The sequence below is a fragment of the Carya illinoinensis genome, chromosome 1 (genome assembly GCF_018687715.1).
Source record: "Carya illinoinensis cultivar Pawnee chromosome 1, C.illinoinensisPawnee_v1, whole genome shotgun sequence".
Classification (NCBI taxonomy): Eukaryota; Viridiplantae; Streptophyta; class Magnoliopsida; order Fagales; family Juglandaceae; genus Carya; species Carya illinoinensis.
Window position 1 is genome coordinate 4,308,665 of NC_056752.1, and position 19,477 is coordinate 4,328,141.

Genomic DNA, 19,477 nt, shown 5'->3' on the forward strand with positions numbered 1-19,477 from the left:
AATTTTTTGACAATAATTTATTTGATGAATATGTAATGTATCAATGTATTTCCAATTTAATATAATTACTAGCAAGGACTCTATTATGCACAGTTGAAATGTGTAGCGTAATTGTAGACATTTAATGAAAAGTTGGTGTGATTTTATTTTTCCATCCCATGATTTGTTTTTTTATATATCTATAAAATCCAGCATAAATAACGGTAATGCATAGGTTATAGGTTCGTGTATATATATAAATGATATTTACAGTCGTAAAATTATATATAGCATTAGATATATATATATATATATATATATATATCATTTATATATATACACACGAGCCTATAATATATATATATATATATATATAACATTCCGTCAAGTAATGTACCGCGTTCTTGCCATGGCAATTATGAAAAATATCAGTCTATTATGGGAGGCTCGTGATCCTTTGGATTTTGTGAGTTTAATCTATTTGATGGACTTGCTTAAGTTGCAATTTCCTGAATTATTTTCCATTATTAATATTGTTGTTAGTATTTTTTAATAAATAGAATATTATTGTAGCTTTTTTCTTTAATGGTGGAATTTGAAATTTATTTAATTCTATTTATTGCCAATTGCTATTTCTTTTGTTTTAAACGTCTACTATATATTTAAATCATATTATTTACTCTATTTATTATATAGGAGCCAAATCTCTCTATCATCCAATGTTTAAATTTCTTATAAATTACCGATGTCTTTGACAATTTTATTAATTACCGATTTCTTAAAGCAAAGTGTGTGCTTACTCTTGAGAATTTTCTATATCAACTAGAGAGATGGTTTTTCTAGTAAAGCTTTGGGCTTAACTACTAATTGTATAGAGTTTATTTGAACTATATATATGACAATCAACTGCGTTGTATTTTGGAGAAAATAAGTCAAAGAGTAAGTCTGTTATACCGATTTATTTGAAACTTTATTTACCAACTTGAATCTCTTTAAAAATGAGTAAGATTTTCATACTTCAATCCAATCTGATTTCGTTTAATTTAAATTTCTTTGTAACTTTTTTACTCCTACATACAATTTTCACCGACAATTATTATTTGAAAGAGTTTCCCTAAGGATCATTAACCACATGATTGACTTTAATTATAAAAATTAGGATGGTCCAAAACTATATATATTCAATCAAGGAATAAAAAAGTCGATACACCCAAATTAAGAAACATTATTTTCTTCCAAAATGAATTTTACGAAACCGTAGTAATTAATGACTTGATATATATATATATATATATATATATATGATGACGTAGGATTTTGAGTTGTGATCTTGAAATAGTAAAGTATCATATATCTCCTATTAATGTCGTTGCCATTGATCTAACGTTTTGAAGCACATTATTATTATTGAGAAATTTTCCATTTCTAGGAGATTTTTAATTTATGAGAACTGAATACGTATGTTTGGTTCTTGTATTACTTACACATCCCCATAAACATTAATGAAGGATATCAACTTATATATAAGATTCTAACAATAACAAATGCTGATCTCTTATGCAAGTTAATATGCACATTGGATACAAGTATGAATGCAATACGTGAATGCAAGACGTGTACGTTCTCAAATGCTGGAGGATCAAGCTAGTTGGCTTTAAGGCCGGGGAGGAAGACCAATATTTGTAGAGACAGTATGCCAACGTCGTTCGCATCGGCTTGCTTGGTCGAACCACCAGCAGGGATTCGTTTTGGTTGGATGACAGATATACATGCAGCACCAACGGGTTCTGCCCCAATCACAGCACGATGAAACAAGCTAAAAACAGAGCGTAGACAAGTGTTTGATGAAATTCATCAAAGAGACTTTGTATTTCATCGAGGCATTTCTGGTATTACGTACAATTCAATCCTTCGTACAGTAGCACTAAGTGCAATTCAGCATTTATAGAAGACGAGAGCAGTTACATAAGAATAGTCTAGAATATTCTACAATATTTTACAATATTTCTATTGAGCATATTCGATTCTTGCATTCAGTTGAGATGTTATCATCTGAGGTAGGTACACATGCTTTAATACAGTGAGATCGAAAGCAGAATAGAATGTTTATTTTGCTTCCATTAATCACGTCACTAGATAAATTGATTTATTACATACAATCATTTTTGTATACTCTCTATACATTTTATTGATTTGGCAGAACTTAACATTTATTTTATATTAAAAAAATGACACAGTCAATCATACATCATCAATGGAGTGTATAAAGAATACGTAAAAGTGACTGTACATAATATTTTTATTTGAGAAATTAAAGTAATTATTAGGTGTATAATTGGGTGTACATAATATTTTTTCCTTTTTCTGTTCTATTATTCGAGTACGTAGTTATTATGCTCTTTTCTCTATATTGGCAAGTTCTTGACAAGATGATACGATTTTTAATTCCAATAATTGAAATCTCAAATAAATAAATCATATAAAAACGGGTGCTTAACCTTTATTCATATATATATATATATATAATATATCAATGCATGCATGCTGTGTACATGGGTGGGTGCAATAGATAATTCTGATAAAATATATATAATGGTGGAGGATTAAGCTGCTTTAATAAGTAGTACGCATGAGTACTATTTATGAGGGCAAGTTTGTTCACAGGCTGCTTCTTGGTAAAAGCAGCAGGGATCCTCTATGGTTCCAGCGCAGCTATTGTCGAAAAGGCAGCACCAACAGGTTCTTGGCGGATGACCGCACTTTCGTTTGATGCAGAATGGAACATTTATTAATTTGCTTCTCTTAATCACATCAACTGTTGCTGTTTCTGTTCCTGCAGTCATTTTCATCAGATTAACGCAACCAAAACATCATTATAAATTAACATTATGTTTTTTTAAGGAGGTTTTGAATCGAAATTTTTGATTTAAATAATCGAATTATATACCATCAGATCATTATAATTTCTAAAATATGGGATATTTTATAATATCAATCAAATTACTTCTTTTCAATTTTAATGTAGACTAAAATGTTAATAAACATAAAAGCGGCACTGAAATTTTGATTAAAAAAAAAACTCTTAAATTAGAAAATAGAAATCAAGGCAGATCAACAACGTGAAAAACTGTCGTGAAAGAGCACCATATACATAGATCATCATGTACAACGTACGCACCTTCCTGAAGAGCAAAGAGGGTAGCAAGTACCAGTGAAAGAATAGCCACACGAAAAGCAATGGTTTTTGTGGTCATGATTCTTTGAATTTGTGAGAAAGCACGAAAGCAATGTGGGTGTCCAGATCCAAGTCGTTTAATATATATAGCATTCCATCAAGTAACGCTTAATTTTTCATTAAAAGAAAAAAAGGTAACGTTCTTAATTATTACGAAAATTAGGCAAAAATAATAGCCTGTTATGACATGATCCTGATCCTCGGTATTTTTTAGAATAGTCTACCCGATTGACTTTCCTGAAAATCTATAGCATTCTAATTTCAGGGAATGCGAGAGATTGTAAATATCATTTCTTATCAATATTTATCTTATTTAATTATGACATTAAATTTGAATTTTAAAAATAAATATTTATCATTTTATCAGCAAAAATGCTATTACTGGCTAAAATAATTCCTTTCTGCATTCGAGAAATTCTCTCCAGCTCCAAGTAGACAGGAGCATATGAGTGGATCTGCAAAATCATCTATGTTGTTCTTGATCTTTGGTTGTTGATTGTTCTTTGAATATTTCGGTCTGTGAATTACAGTTTTTATTTTTTCAAAATCTCAAGCCAACAAATTTACCGATTGCACCACACTCATGATAGAGACTGGCCTCCGTATCAACGATTGAGAACCTCCCCATCAACGTGGTCCGTCGCACACCGAGACTGGCCTCCGATTGCCACCTGACCGAGGGGTTCGGGTTCACACCCCTCATTGCACACAAAAGGAATATGTAACTGACCAGGTACACACACAATTACAGTCATTCTCATTAATCCAAAGTTCCCTTGAGTTAACCTGACGTTCTTGTAGTTATGGTTCGACAAGTAGAAAAAATGGGAAGTTTATAGAGATTTTGTTTTTGTTTTTCATGTCTTTTAGAAAGATCTCTAAATTCAGTAGTCTATTAATCCTGGGATTTTGAATTAGATAGTAAATAGATGCACATAGGAACTTATTTTCTCAAATAAGCCTAAATATCAGAGAGGACTAATAACGTGGATGAGGCTAGCTAAAAGGGTCAATTTTTCCTGAAATTCTTCCTTCAGTTTCCAGCATTCTATCTTTTCCTATTCCTACCAAAATTTCTCACTATTAGTGCTCGCTCCGAAAGGGGACTAGAGTGACTAAAGAAAGAACGGGCACTAAAGAAAGAAAGGGCACTAGAGTGTTTTCCTGGACAGAAACAACAGATTTCTTGTTCTCGACTGGGATATTCAAGAACTTGTACAACAGATTAACTGAGAAACGGTTCAGGGAAACCAGAGAACTTGTAAAGCAGGGCAGCAACTTGCTTTAGGAAATAAACGATTGGAAATGACATTTCAAATGCGACATTTGAAGCTGCAGGTTGAAGACTAGAGTGTCAAGATTCAATCCCGGATCAAATGTAGAAACAACTAAACTAGGTGCCTAGACTTGTAAGTTTTATGTTTCAAAGGGCTTGCATTGCATTTAAAGGAGGAGAAGTACAGTTCTATATCATGCAGTTACTTTTCAACAAAGATTCGGGAAAAAAGCGTATATCAAGAGATTTCTAAAGAAATATGGTTCTGGGTAGCTACAAATGAGTTCCCTCAGCTTTTAGATATTTATTAACCAGCATGGTCCAATCGGGTATGGGTGCACTAGCACGCGACCGAAAGCAGCAAACCCAGGAGTTCTGAATGGAGATTTCACTTCTAGGTTTCCCTGTATAAAAGACCTCTAACAGAATGCATAAAAGATTATTTTCCATAACATTACGAACTTGTTCACAATAAGTATAGAAAGTGTATAGCATGAGTAAATGGGAGACTGCCTCCTACATGCATTACCAGTGATGAATTGACGGTTTGCATCCCGCAGGGGAAGGAAACATCTGAGTCTACCCATGGCTACGAGGATCGACAACTTGGTGTGCCTTCCTTGATTCAGCACTCGAATACTGTCCCACAACACGGGCATGAGGAATGGATTCTTCCCCACGTGCCAAGGCATCCACATTCTCAAGCAGGTACCGCCCTGGAAGCCTGCCAACTACATTGCCCTCCTCATTCCCCTTCCTATCTAGGAATGCAAAGTGAGGAATACCCTCAACGCCAAACTCGTCAAGCTCCTGTTCCCATTTCGTGTTGTCAACATTCAGCATAACAAAATTCACACGGTCCCTGCATAAGAAAAGATAAGTAGGAATTGGTTTCAGAAAAAGTGAGAAGTGATTTAAAAACCATCCCTGGATGCAATATGTAAATTTCAAGTTTCATTCCCAAATCATATGTAGTAAATAAACATGCTATCCAAATATCCAAACCTTTTATAGTTATTGGAGGTTCACGTGCAATGAAAAATCCGAGAAAGAGTAAGAAACAACAAAATTAGCTATTGGGTATCACATAATTAGTCTCAAATTGATTAAAAGCTTAGAGTTAAGGCCATCTATCCAATATGTAACATCAAGGCCTCATTAGCAGCCTTCTCGGTCCCAACAATAATCTAAGCTTGCACAAAGATACTCGAGCAATGTATAACATGTGCTTGGTTGTTTACAAAAACAGAGGGAAAACATTCCAAGCGTTGAAGATCATTCTCACTTGAATTGTTGCTCAACTTTGTAGACATCTGGAGCTAATTCCCGGCATACTTCGCACCAATCTGCGTAAAATTCCACAACAGTGGGCTTCCCATTTGAAAGAGCCTGAAACACCAGAAAAGATAATGTAAAGCAACAACATTCTGAACAAATAAAACAACAACAATATGACATGGAAGCCAAATAAATAAACATTACACAATAAAACCTCTTCGTAAGGTAATGCGGCGGCAGATAGGTCCTTCAAAGAAACACCGAAATCTAATCGGGCCGATAAGAAAAGCCCCACCGCAGCGAGAGTAGAGACTACTGCTATCTGCTTGTTGAAGCCCTTGTTTGGGAATTTCGGAGGACCATTGTTCACGGAGGAACTTGTTGCTTGGGCATCGGTACTGCCATCAACCAACTTTTCCTACATAAATCCACAAAAGCGAAACAAGTGAGGACTTTCCAAACGAGGATACGACTTAAGGTACCAGGAGGAGCGAGATTGGCACAAGAAACTAAAGAAGGGGAAATTAAAGTACCGACGAGGAGGTCTCGACTGGGTCAGGCTTTGTTTGGCAGCAAGCTATGCCTCGAAGTTTATGGGTCTTGCTGGGGTAGCGAAGAGGGGTGGTCTTCGTGAGCCGGGAAGGTTGAGGGGTTCGAAAGGTGGGTCGGAATCTATGGAGGCCGACGGAGCTTGAGGCGACGCGAGCCATTGAGATAACTGGGTGCAGATTTTTGAAGTAATTAAGGAGCCCAAACCGCTAGCCGTACAGTGGCTCTGTTTTTTGGGAGATAAGATATGAAAGGGGTCAAAGGTTTTGAGAAGTCTTTGACCAAACTACTGGAAAAAATGACTTGCATTAAGCTATTACGCTACTGTTTGTTTTTTCCTCAACAGTTGTTAGGCTAGCAAGGTTTTGTTGGACTACGTAGGAATGTTAAAAGTTGAGTTGAATTCTTGTTAATATCAGCCAGTTAAGATGGTAGCATAAATTTTATAAAATATATTTAAAATAGATTTAGACGTATTTTAATATTAAGATGTATTTAAATATTTTTATGAAATATTAAAAAAAATTTATCAATCCTGCATATAAATAAATATTGAGTTAAAAAAAATTATATATATTACATGAATTCTTGAGTTGAGTGATGTTTAGTAATTTAAAAATTATATATTTGAATGTCGTGATAGGCTTAAATTTAAACTCGAATTGAAATGAGTTCATGTTCCAAACGAAGTCTTTGTCGTAATAATTATATAATAAATAAGAAATAATATTTATATTTTTAGATGTATAAGTCTCTCATATATTTTTTTAAATAAATAGATAAATTCAAAACTTACACAAAATAAATTATTATTTTAATAATAAATTTCATATTTTTTAAAAGGAGTGAGTGGATTTTACACGATTTAGAACTGTATATAATTATTCATAATCCGATACTATGATGGTGATTTATTTTATTATATTTATTTATGTCCACCTATTTAGAATTATTACATCTTTGTAGACTATGTTAGGATCTTTTTAGGGTTGCCATAACATTATAACTCTATCTTAATAAGAAGAAAAATACTATTTTTATGGACTATGAATGCAAATTTCAAGATAATAAGACATAAACACTCTTTATCACGTTGTCTCATTTCTTATGCTTTCTTTTTTTTTCTTTTTTTCTTTTTTTTTTCTTTTTTTTTTTAAGTTTTGCACTTGGCAAGTTTTTGAATATATGTCCATCCATATAAAATAGAGCTATAAATAAACAAATTTGAATGACAAACGTTTAGAATGATCTTGATTAAATTTAAATTTGGCTCAATTGATATATTAAATGAATTTGTGAACATAAAATTAGGATAATTATTAAATAATATAATTTGTATTAAACTCAACTCTTCCTATAAGTTTTAGCAACTTTTTATTTATATAAGTGTTATTTCAACTCTAATCTGAGTTTAGGTATACAAAACAAAATAGAAAAAAAATCATATTTCTAACACAATACATAAATTATATAATGAATTATATAAAGAGTAATACCAGATATAGTTGTAAAGTATGTAAGCAACGTGCAATTATTTTAAAAAAATAATCAAATTTTCTATAAAAAAAATTAATTAATTTTCTTGTAAATTCCATATTTACTATTTCTTTTTCAAAATAATTAAACAACATTTGCACACTCACGATTATAAATATCATTTAAAGACTATTAAAAATAGAGCTGTGCTACTCTGTCTCTCAGAGTGCACCGCTCAAACAGACCACTAGACCATTTTTTTCACATTTTCTAATAGATTTAAATATTTTTCAAAAATAAAAAATACATAAATACACTTAAAATCACTTTCTTAATGACTAAGTACAAAAAAAATTCTTCCCGAGCGGTACAATTGAGCGGTATACAAGCATTTCTCTTAAAAATATGTAGATAGAATTTATGACATAGTCTCTTTGTCAAAACTAAATAACTAATGGAATCAAACATTTTTTTTTTCATAAAAGCTTTAAACTCAGGTTTTTCATTTAAAGAATCGAATCATATACCATGAAGCCATGAAAACTCAATTATTCATAAATATAAAATATAAATTGTGGCAAAAACATTTGTAGAGATAATCAAAATAAGACTTTAAACTATATGTATGCCAAATTTTTTTGGAGGACTAGGGCTTAAAAAAACTGTTTTTTTAATAATACTCTCATTTCAAAATTTGTTTGTTCCCTTTGTAGTAACACCAAAGGTCTTTGGAAAAATTTCATAACCAATAAATATTTGAAAAACTCCATTTTCCTTGAAGTAAATGGGAGACACACGGATTCATGGTTCTGGAAAGGCCTTATGAAACAAAGAAAATTCATAAAGGATAGCATGTGCTTTCAGATTAATAATGGAACAATTGCAAATGTTTGGATAGATCCTTGGATTCTCGGCCTTTCCACTCTCAGACCCATCCCCAATCCTAATAACCCAATAAGAGAGAATGGTATGAAAGTAGCTAAACTGACATTGGAATAACCCAAAAGATGGAACTCACTCCTTCTTCAGGCTCTTTTCAATACGGAATTTGTCAATGCCATTCTAAAAATTCCACTTAGTTCTTACAACTGCTTCTCCACTCTTGACAAGATAAACTGGCTTCACCATTACACCAGGAAATTTTCTGTCAAATCAGCCTATGCTGCCATGATTAAGCCTCAAATTTCACGTCAAATGCTAGAGATGAAAGAGATTAAGGAACATACAAAAAATTGTGGAAACTTAAGATTCAAGACAGATTGAAACACCTCCTCTGGAAGGCTTTGCACCAAATTCTCCCCAAGTGACGATCAAGTCTTATGTCCCTTGTGTGAATCTGAAGAAGAAGACCTCTCCCATCTGTTTTTCAATTATCCATTCTCTAGAATTTTGTGGAGAAACTCCAAATGGCCCATAAACATTGAAAACTTTGCTAGCCACCCAATCTCAACTTGGATCTCAATCATCATTAATCCATTAACTGGTCTTAATATTCCTAAAGAGGATACTCATTCATTTCAAATCTTTACTATCATTACATAGATAATCTTTGGTATTTTAGAAACCAGGTCATTCATAATGCAAACTGTCCCAATCCAAATTGTTTCATGGCAAAAGTTTCCCAAATCTTCTCAGAGCATATTAGAGCTTGGACCATTAAATCTTCCCAACACGTTCCCAAATGACAAGCCCCTCAAGGATTCCACTCACTCTTATTTGACGTAATAGTGAGGATGAATGGAAGTACAATTGCAACTATATGCAGAAATGATCAAGGCGCCCCAATATTTGTGCTCGATGCGTACTGATTGCAATCAAAACACAAATCCTAATGTTGGTGAACCTGTTGCGACACTAAAGGCAATACAGAAAACGACAAATAGGGACACAAGAAAAATCATCATAGGAGATTCCAAACAAGTAATTCAGGCTATCTCCAAATCAAATGCTTCAACAGATTGGAGAACGCAGAATATTATCAGAGATATCCAATATATGCTATATACTTCTAAAAATTGGTGAGCGTAAAAAATTCATCGATGACAAAATCGATATGCGCATCAAATAGCATAATGGACAGCTTCCAACCTCCTTTATGGAAGCATTCTCATCAGTGTATTCCAGACTATGTTCTGAACTTATGGTGGCAAGGACCCTTCATATTTCTTCGCTTAATTATGAACTCAGTTGTAATAGTGTATAGTTTATTATTAATGAAGCTTGCTTTAAAAAAACAAAACAAAACTTTAAACTAGTGGAGCAGTCTCGTCGATCGAAGTACACAAACGTTGAAGATGGTTTCTTCATATACACGAGGAAAGCACAACAAATTAACAAAAACTACAAACCAGAAAAATAGTTTAACAACTGATTGAAATTCAACCACCGATCATTCGTGGTTGTTTACATGAACTACGATTTCTGAGCCTCGGGCCCCAATATAGCATTCACGATCGAAGTAGCAATCACTATCCCGACGACCTCCGCTCCCGCCACCACTCCCGCCTGCGCCAACCCTCCGAAACCCAGTACCGTTTCGATCCCTTTCTCCGCCTTTTCGATTCCCTCCTCCGCCGTTTCTATCCCCTTCTCTGCCGTCAACATTCCTTTCTCCACCGTTTCTATTCCCTTCTCCGCCGCTTCAAATCCCTCCTTTACTATCTCCTCCGCTTCCTCCTCCGCATTTTTCAGTTTCTTCCTCAATCCAAACAGCGGAATGTCCACCGCATTCGACGGCCGCTCTATCGCCGTCAAAGCAGACGACGCCGCTAGGAGGGACAACAATTGTCTCCTTCCGGATGGAACGGTAGTTGTGCGACGTGTTGGCTCGGGTTTGGAGGCTTGCGCCTTGCAGGAGATAAGGGGCGTATTGCGCAGACGGCCGTGTGAGAGGGTTTGGAGCAGCGGCGAGATTGTGGAAGCCATAGGCGCTGTGGTGGGACTATGCTGATCCTCAAACGTTTATGTGGTCTGGCATTTTTTAAGAAGCCACCATTCCAATATTACCCTCGTTTTTCTGCGAACTAGCAGAACGAGTGGCGCGACATATGGCTGATATAGACATTTGCATTTGTCGATTTATTTATTTAATTTGAATTTTTAAATAAAAAATTTATATTCGCAACCTCCCCTTCTTGTGAAAAAAAAGAAGAAGTATATTTATATAGAAATAGTTTTTGCACTCTAAGCATGTATAAGTTTTATACATTTCATTTTAAAAAAATTAGATAAATCTGACATTTATATACAAAATTATTTTTTAATAATAAACTTTATTTTTTTAAATAAAATATTCAAAATTTATCCCCTTTAAAATTATATATACCATTACTCATATTTATATAAAAAATAATATTACAAAAAATAAATAATAACTATACCTTTTTATAAATGATATTTTTATTTTACAAAATGTCATGTGACTACAAAGAGCTCTCTTGTTGTTACTTCTTACAAATATTTCTAAAATTATTCTAATCTAACTTCTCATATTAATTAATAAATTTATTTTCATTTTTTTTTTGTGTCTTAAATTTACTTTTATTACATTTATTCTCTCATTTTTTGACAATTTATATTTATTTTTAGAATAATTTTATTTATCATTTCCATATACTACACATTATATTTATTTTTATTTTTTCTATAACAAATATATAATATATGAATGATAAATAGAACAACTCAATTAATTTAATAATAAAAATAAAAAAATAAGATTAAAATATATAAAATAGTGAGAATTTTATTTTTTATTTTATTTTTAATTTTTGATTATTTTATTTTATTTTTTATTTTATTTGATTTTAATTTTTTTAAGGTTCCGATGAACGCCTAAATTTATTTGCCCTTTTGCTTTTTCCGCTCAAAGGGTTTTTAAAGCAAACACTCGGACCCTCCTATTTGCCTCGAATCAAACGTAGCAATGGCTGAAGAGGCTCCAGCATCAGAAACATCGGTTACAATGGCGGCACCTGAAGTGGACGAAGCCGTAGCTCCGAACGCTCAGGAAAACGGTACCTCGAAAGAGGCAACCATAGAGTCCAACCCTGAGGGGGGCACCGAGTCCACTTGCAACAACAACAACAACAACAACGCAGCTGAGACTTCTTCCGAAGGAGATCGAGAAAAATCGTTGGAGTTTGCGGACCAGTTGATGGATAGAGGATCCAAGGCCATCAAGGATAACGATCTAGACGAGGCCGCCGAATGTTTCAGCCGTGCCCTAGAGATTAGGTTTGGCTTTCAATTTTCGGTCTTTCTTTTTCTTGATATCATTTTGGTTGTTTCCATGGACTTTAATGGCTAAATCTACTGAATATTAATGAAAAATTATTGCTTACCAAAACCCCCGCCCGGGGGGGGGGGGGGGGGGGGTGTGGTTGGGGGTGGGTGGGAATTTGGTTAGGGGGAGGAAGTAAATAATTTGTTAGAATTTTCTGGGAAGTTTGAGGTGTTGAGGTGCGTGTTTCTTTTCCTTTAAATTATGTGAAGTTTAGTATAGGGTTTGTTTCTTTTGCTCAACGAATGGATTTAGGAAAGTTTCTTATTTGTATTGCACATGTCTTCGGTGCTTTTGTTCTGTAATTAGCTTCTTCGTTTATTTGTTGGTGAGTGCTCCTTTGTCATGAGGTCTAATGATGCGTGATTTTTATGGTATTGCTTGAGCTTCAAGTATGATAAAAGGTGGTATAACACATTTTGAAAGCATTAAAGAGCTAAAATCAGTCTAAGCAGAATCTCGAAGTCATATTTAATTGGATTTTAATAATAGATTCATCTTATAATGCTCCATATCCCTTGATTCGATTTATTTGGGAGAGTTAGAAAGGAAATTTTTTTCGTCTTTATAATTCCTCTTCTACAATAAATGGTTTACTGGCAGTTCTATTTGAAATTAGGGTTGCACACTATGGTGAACTTGCTCCTGAATGTGTCCTTGCATACTATAAATATGGATGTGCACTGCTGTACAAAGCTCAGGATGAGGCTGATCCATTGGGTGCTGTACCCAAGAAGGAGAGTGATTCTCAACAAGACTCTGCTAAAGATGGATCTGTTAAGAATGCTATAAACAGGGAATCTACATCAGCTTCTGTTTCGGATAATGTTGAAGAGGAAGCAAGTACGAATCATCAGGATGGAGCAGCAGATAATGGTTTGTATCTTGCTCGTCATGTTTGATAATTTAATTTGGTTAAGACCAGATTTGTGGAAGAGTTTTCTTTTTGTTTTGGTTATAAATGAAGCCATGCACTAGCCTCAATACATCGATGGTGCACGATTATGTTTCAAACTCATTTATGTGAAGTGATATCTAATGTATTACGTGTTGGAAGAAATTCTCATAGCATATCAGCACTTAGGACAATTGGTTGTATCCATTTCTGTGTTTCTGTCTGATATCTCTGTAGCTGCTTGCAAGGATTCTGGTCACCTGTTATCTAAAGTTGAACTTGATGACAAAAAATGTCTTTCAATATGGAATATTTTTTTGGGTTATCGCCATGTTCACTTTCACATGTTTTTGCATGACCACAAACTATACTGAAGGTACTGATGCGTATGTTATATAAGGTATTCTCTTATGCAAATAAATATGACTATATCTCCAAGTTGAAGAACTTTCATCTGGCAACTGTTCTTTCTTTGTTAATTATAAGGGGAAAAAATCTGCTCTTTCTTTGTTGGAATTTGATAACAATGTCCTTGTCTAATTTATTGCATGGATCTTACCTGATTTTTATCTGAGTCTTTTACAACATGCAACGTGCTTTGAAAAAATGTGTTTCATTCATTATGATTTAAACAATAAATTTATCTGTACATAAGTGGAATGACTTGTTATATGTAAGGAACCATACTATGCAAGATTATGAGCTATAACTGCTTCTCAGCTTAGTTGTATGATGTCGATGAAGGGGTTGCACTTAGTGTTTGTATGCATGTGTGTGCATTCTTGCTTTGGTGGCTTACAGAATCTGGTTTTCATTAGTAGCTGGTGTCTGGTTAGCAACTCATCTGACTGTCATTCCCATCAGTAACATACTGAGAATATTGGGGAAAATCCACATGCTCTGTTCTGCAATTATATTGGCTAGCCAATTTGGATATTGCACCTTGAAAATACTGATCAAGTATGTGTAATGTTGAATACCATTTGACTCTCTACATCACAAAGATGTACCTGCTTTTATGCACCCATGGGCACACAAAAGTTACCCATGGAGAATATGTGTGACTAGCTGAAGTTTGAATGGATCTAGGTGGAGGTAGACTGATGCTCTAGTGCTTTTTTTAAGGAAAATTCTGCATACCACACTCTTATCTCACTTTTGTCCCACTATGATGAGGTGACATGACTCATCATAAAAGTAAAGGATGATCCAAGGGTCATAAAAGTACCACATTTTACATAGTGGGATGAAAGTGGGATGGAGTGTGATATGTAGAATTACTCTTTTTTTAACGAATAACTAAAGGCTATAACTAATGCTGGCTTACACAATATTTTTGTAGAAGACACTGAGATATGGCATTCATCTTCCCCCTCTTATCGTTTTCAGTTGCTTTCAACAAGTTTAAACTTCCCCTCATTTTTGTCACCATCTTTTGAGAGAGTGTCTATGGATTAGTGTATTTTACACTCTCACAAGGTATATTTATTCTGGTGCAGTGTCAAGTGGAAAGGACCAAGAAGAAGAAGATGAGGATAGTGATAGTGAGAATCTGGCTGAAGCAGATGAGGATGAGTCTGACCTTGATTTGGCATGGAAAATGCTAGATGTTGCGAGAGCAATTGTAGAAAAACACTCAAATGACTCAATGGAAAAAGTGGACATATTATCAGCATTGGCAGAAGTGGCACTGGAAAGAGGTTTGTCTAGTATTTTGGGTTTGGGGATATCTTCATTATATTGCCTTTTTCTTTTTGACTCCACATATTTTTTGGTGGGTTTCTCTGAAAGCCTCCTGTATGTCTTAATGATGGATTATGTCTTTGTTATGCTTCATGTAGAGGACATCGAAACTTCTCTCAGCGACTACCAGAAAGCACTATCTCTCTTAGAACGGCTGGTTGAACAAGATAGTAGACAGATAGCTGAACTGTATCCTTTTCATGATAAAAAGACTCCTTTGTTTTGAGACATCAATTTCAGAAGTTGCTTCAGACCTATTTACATGCGTAGATGTTTTCAATGAATGGATGTATGTGGTGAGTTTAAGATTTAATAAGCACTAAAGTATATGAGTTCCCAATGAGTCACAACCTTAACTTTAGAATTCAGGAATTTCCGGATCTGTTTGTGTCTGGAGGTTGGGTCCCAACCACTAGAAGCCATTCCATATTGCCAGAAAGCTATATCGGTTTGCAAGTCTCGAGTGCAGCGGCTCATGAATGAAGTAAATGGTGCCTCAGAATCAACAATTTCCTCATCTGCTTCTGAGCTAGATCAGGGTGGCAACTCCAATGTGTCTCGGTCTGATAATTCTGCAACAGATAAAGGAGCAGAGATTGGAACACTCAATGACCTCTGTGGTGAGCTGGAGAAGAAGGTATGTTTATATTTGTGCAAGGAAGTCCATTCATAATTTCATATGTTACTTTATCCTGACTGTATCAGCCATCCTTGGATTTGCAGCTTGAAGATCTTCAGCAACTGGCCCTTAATCCAAAGTCAATCCTCGCTGAAATTCTAGGGTTTGCATCCGTTAAGTCAAGTGGCAGTGAAAAGAGTGCATCTCCAGCAGCGTTGAACTCCTCACAGATGGGTACTGCTAACAGCAAGGGAGATTTTGACTCCCCAACCATTTCCACTGCTCACACGAATGGGTCTTCTGGAGTCATGCATCTGGGCGTGGTAGGAAGAGGAGTCAAGCGTGTGAACTCAGTCACAGCAGAATCAAGTCCAACAAAGAAACCTGCATTGGATTCATCAGAAAATAAAGATGATAGAAAAACCTCTTGAAGGTTTTGCATTATGGTGGCCTTTGTTTGGGAAAGGTACCCCCAAAGTATGGATGATGCGGTACCTCTCGATCCTATTACAAAATGTCATGCCATGCCATTAAAATTGCTTACGTAGGCATTAATTTTTAATGATATGGCATCTTGTGACAGGATGAGAGTAGCACGTGTCCATATTTCAAGACTACCTAATAACTAATCCTTTCTGTAGATGACTTGAATTGGTTGCAATTGATGACGATAATTAGTTGTGTGGTACGAGGGTACAATGCTTGTTTTGTAAGGTAGGATTCGTGGGTGACCTTGCTGTAAGGTTAGATTGTCAGTTGTCATGATGTGCTGATCGGATGGTGCATGCTCTAACAAGCACTAAGCTTTCATTTGTTTCAATTGCATCCTGCATCTTGACCTACATAGCGTGGTATATCCCATTAATTCACATTACGTTTCGTGATCGTTTATGGGAGTTTCCATTATGTTTCGTTTTTATTTTTCTATTTGTTGTTTTCCATTCCACAAATAAACCAGAAAATAGGTCGAGTTCCTGTTTTTTATTTTTATTTTCCTTTCCCAAATAAATAAACCAGAAAACAGGTCGAGTTCCTTAGACTTCTCGCCACGCACTCGTCCATTGGATTTAGATTATGTTGCAGCTTGCATATAAGTTGTATGCTTGAACATCCAAAGGGTAGAAAGGGCATTTGCTTTTTCAATGAGATATTACCACATGGAACAATCCAAAATGGTAAGCCAAAATTGGAAGTCAATAACAAATGGGAATCAACTACCAAGCGCTTTGGATACAAGCAGATGGGTGACTTACTATGCATAGCGTTACCTTCAACAGTAAGTAATCTGGTCCTCTCAGTAGGAGGCCAGTGACGAAAGACAAGGGTGGAGATGGCGGAGATCTCAAGGTGTAGAGAGGGTTATATAATTCACTCAGACGGAAAAAATGAAGTGAAGCAACATTAATCCATTCCTAGAAACCTTAAAAGGTCGAAGAGTGTTCCCTAATGTGTTTCAGGGTGGATTGCAAGCAATGTGGGAAGTACTCCTGGGGTGGGTGTGGGAACTGGGAAGCACTTGACTACCCTCTATGCAAGCATCGATGAGGGTAAGCATTGTATGTGCCGCTCCTGGCCTGGAGTTGTAATCCCCTCCAAGGACGCCAACACCAAGCTTCCATTGCAGGGGTCATCTTGTTCATCCACCAAGGTATAACTATAACCGAACAAAATAATTAAATTACTGATTGTTCCAAAAGTTCATCCTTAGTATCCATAGAAAATGATATCTAAGTAGAAAGTGGTTACATACGTGACATTTAATTTGGTTATTGATTTGTAAGCGAATCAAGGGCTCTCAACCTTCTCTCCTTTTGTCATTTGATAATCAAATGATCAAGTTGGTCGTATTAGTGGTAATAGTATTCATTTAGCGTAAAATATAGGACCTTTTGGCGTTCTACTTCTTAACGTGATTATAGTGATTAGTGGAATGATCGTAACACTCCCAAGTTTCAACTAAACGCATACTATCAATTTCAAGTGAAATGGAGATCATCCTTATCCATCGTGGTATTAAAAAGGCTATGGCATAGAATACATATGATATTCTATGCCCTGACATATATGATCCAAATAGATTGTTTCTGAGTTATCGACATTCCCAAAAGCATCTATGTGAGCAAGAATAATACTAGAGCAAATCTTTGTTGGAGCAAGATGAAAATGTAAAGCATGTTACTGAGAAAATTATTAACCATGCATCTTTAATAAATTCTAGTTTTTCATTCCATCTGACTTCTGAACCCCAAAGAAAAAGAAGCTTGAATGGTAAGATGATCTCTAAATTTGAAGGTAAAATAGGGCAAATAAGAACCAAACCAAGCTATAAAGTAAGCCAAAAAACTCGAAGAAGTACTGCTTTGATTGGATAATCTGCATTTTGCTTTTTGCAAATATGGATTTGATAGCCCTGTAATTGGCTTGTTGATGTTGCTTTTTGCAGGAAAAGTAAAATCTGGAAGATGCCTTTGGATTCTTGGGGGGAAGTATTATTAATTATTATTTATTTTCTAAAGTTAAAAGAGTCCTTAGTGGGGGCTCTGCATAAATAATGCAGAAAGTGGGAAGTCTCAGTTGGATGTAATCATGTCCTGCTAATAGTCTTTTTGCTAGAGTTCGGTCTCTCTCTGCTGAGATTGATATCAATAATGTAATGTGGGTATATGGTCAAGATTTGTTGACCAACTGCTAACCTGCATTTTCAAAGTGTTTATGGATTAAGTAATAAGAATCAAAGATACTTCCTCTAATCTTGTGCAGAGTGGTCTCAAGTGTTTCATCTTCCAGCACTAGCCATGGTCTTGGTGTTCTTTTCGATGCTTTCTCGTGGTATTTGTGCTCCCTTCCTTAATAACAGTGTCTTAGTTAATGTCTCTCTCTGAAAGCGTGTGAGTGAGAGATCAGAGATATTTTGAAATTTAGACGTGAATTGGGTTCCTGAATTTCATCCACCAACTCAAAAACAAGTGGCCTCAAATCATATGTTCATGAGTCTGGAAAGTTAGGACTTTGATGAATGGTTTGGCTTTATATTGTCGTCCCCATTAAGAGATAGATCGTAATGGCCGGGTGCACCCAAATTATAACTACGATTACTCACTCAGTACTCGTCTACATTACAACCTGTGCTTCCTTTTTGTGCATTTTGTTTGAATGATTAGTTACAGAAGCACGTGAATACAGTGATTAATGTGGGACTTTTTTGAATCATCTCTCCATCTTTATAAATCCCATTCAAATTCAATTATGATATCAGAAGATTCAGCTCATAATGACTGGACAACTTTGTACGTTTGTCTTCCATAACCGCTGCTATTGGCATCATCATCGTATATAATTCTTCTAATAATGATTTGACTTTAAAATCAACCATTATCCACAGTTTTAAAATTGGATAATTCTTTTCATCATTCACTATTCATCATCTACACCTCACATTTTATAAAAAAATATTTATACATTTTATAAAAAAACATTCTCACATCTTATTAAAAATTATAAGTGTGAGGTGTGTAATATAAATAGTAATTTAGTTGTAACAAAACTCTTTAAAATTATGAGAAAAAGCCTTACCAATCGATTATGGGAACGGCTCTCTTAGATTATCCATCATATTTAAATAAATCTTTAACGCAATATTGAGATATAGGTTATAGAGATTGCAAGTTCTGTACATTTTTATAAAATTGTGGATCCATGAGACTCATATAAAAAAAATTACAAAAAATTTATATGCAGTCATTTTTACAAATTCTTTGTACATTTTATTTATGTAATTGGCTGAATTAGTTTTTCAATATAAAAACTAAGAATTTTATGTGCAGTCACTTTTATATATTTTTTATGCATTCCATTAATATGATTGGCTATGCCACTTTTTTTAATATTAAATAATTATTTTGGTCAACCATATTAGTAGAATGCGTAAGGAATACACAAAAATAATTATATGTAATAGAACTCAAAAAATTATTATTTTAAATTATGGGTTGTACTTTTTTTCAAATGGAATGCATTGCACTTGCATATTCTATGATTGTATCTAACATTACTCATAACTTATAATTTTTACTTGTAATACCTATTTTATCAGTTTTTTTTTTTAAATTTAAATTTCAAATTTCAAATTTTATAATATTCAACAT

General features: G+C 34.6%; 3 protein-coding genes across 5 annotated transcripts; 1 reads left to right on the forward strand and 2 right to left on the reverse strand.

Annotated features, from left to right (window-relative positions):
- Window positions 1-4,709: 4,709 nt before the first annotated feature.
- Window positions 4,710-6,607, reverse strand: LOC122306571 (thioredoxin-like protein HCF164, chloroplastic). 3 transcript variants are annotated; one of them, XR_006241473.1, is made up of 5 exons: window positions 6,302-6,607; window positions 5,983-6,186; window positions 5,776-5,879; window positions 5,020-5,352; window positions 4,710-4,894 (listed from the first exon to the last, which is right to left on the reverse strand). XR_006241473.1 is itself a non-coding variant. In XM_043118995.1 (4 exons), the coding sequence occupies exons 1-4, from the start codon at window positions 6,476-6,478 to the stop codon at window positions 5,070-5,072; spliced, it is 768 nt and encodes a 255-aa protein (XP_042974929.1). In that variant the 5' UTR covers window positions 6,479-6,606; the 3' UTR covers window positions 4,919-5,069. The 3 variants fall into 3 exon arrangements, 1 of the variants encoding a protein (XP_042974929.1); XR_006241471.1 differs by having other exon boundaries at window positions 4,710-4,909; XM_043118995.1 differs by lacking the exon at window positions 4,710-4,894 and having other exon boundaries at window positions 4,919-5,352; window positions 6,302-6,606.
- Window positions 6,608-10,017: 3,410 nt separating this feature from the next.
- On the reverse strand, window positions 10,018-10,777 carry LOC122306584. The gene has a single exon (XM_043119011.1). The coding sequence runs from the start codon at window positions 10,716-10,718 to the stop codon at window positions 10,206-10,208; it is 513 nt and encodes a 170-aa protein (XP_042974945.1). The 5' UTR covers window positions 10,719-10,777; the 3' UTR covers window positions 10,018-10,205.
- Window positions 10,778-11,655: 878 nt separating this feature from the next.
- On the forward strand, window positions 11,656-16,221 carry LOC122306591 (NASP-related protein sim3). Its single transcript, XM_043119022.1, has 6 exons — window positions 11,656-12,029; window positions 12,695-12,951; window positions 14,470-14,670; window positions 14,812-14,902; window positions 15,083-15,350; window positions 15,437-16,221. The coding sequence occupies exons 1-6, from the start codon at window positions 11,719-11,721 to the stop codon at window positions 15,761-15,763; spliced, it is 1,455 nt and encodes a 484-aa protein (XP_042974956.1). The 5' UTR covers window positions 11,656-11,718; the 3' UTR covers window positions 15,764-16,221.
- Window positions 16,222-19,477: the final 3,256 nt, after the last annotated feature.

What these genes read in the sequence shown, in the direction of transcription:
- LOC122306571 (XM_043118995.1), bottom strand. Translation starts at nt 6,478, where the DNA reads ATGGCTCGCGTCGCCTCAAGCTCCGTCGGCCTCCATAGATTCCGACCC. An exon ending in CCGCATTACCTTACGAAGAG is followed by an intron (nt 5,880 to 5,982) that starts GTTTTATTGTGT and finishes CTGGTGTTTCAG; the next exon opens with GCTCTTTCAAATGGGAAGCC. An exon ending in AAAGTTGAGCAACAATTCAA is followed by an intron (nt 5,353 to 5,775) that starts GTGAGAATGATC and finishes TTTCTTATGCAG; the next exon opens with GGACCGTGTGAATTTTGTTA.
- LOC122306584 (XM_043119011.1), bottom strand. Translation starts at nt 10,718, where the DNA reads ATGGCTTCCACAATCTCGCCGCTGCTCCAAACCCTCTCACACGGCCGT.
- LOC122306591 (XM_043119022.1), top strand. Translation starts at nt 11,719, where the DNA reads ATGGCTGAAGAGGCTCCAGCATCAGAAACATCGGTTACAATGGCGGCA. An exon ending in AGCCGTGCCCTAGAGATTAG is followed by an intron (nt 12,030 to 12,694) that starts GTTTGGCTTTCA and finishes ATTTGAAATTAG; the next exon opens with GGTTGCACACTATGGTGAAC. An exon ending in AGAAGTGGCACTGGAAAGAG is followed by an intron (nt 14,671 to 14,811) that starts GTTTGTCTAGTA and finishes TGCTTCATGTAG; the next exon opens with AGGACATCGAAACTTCTCTC.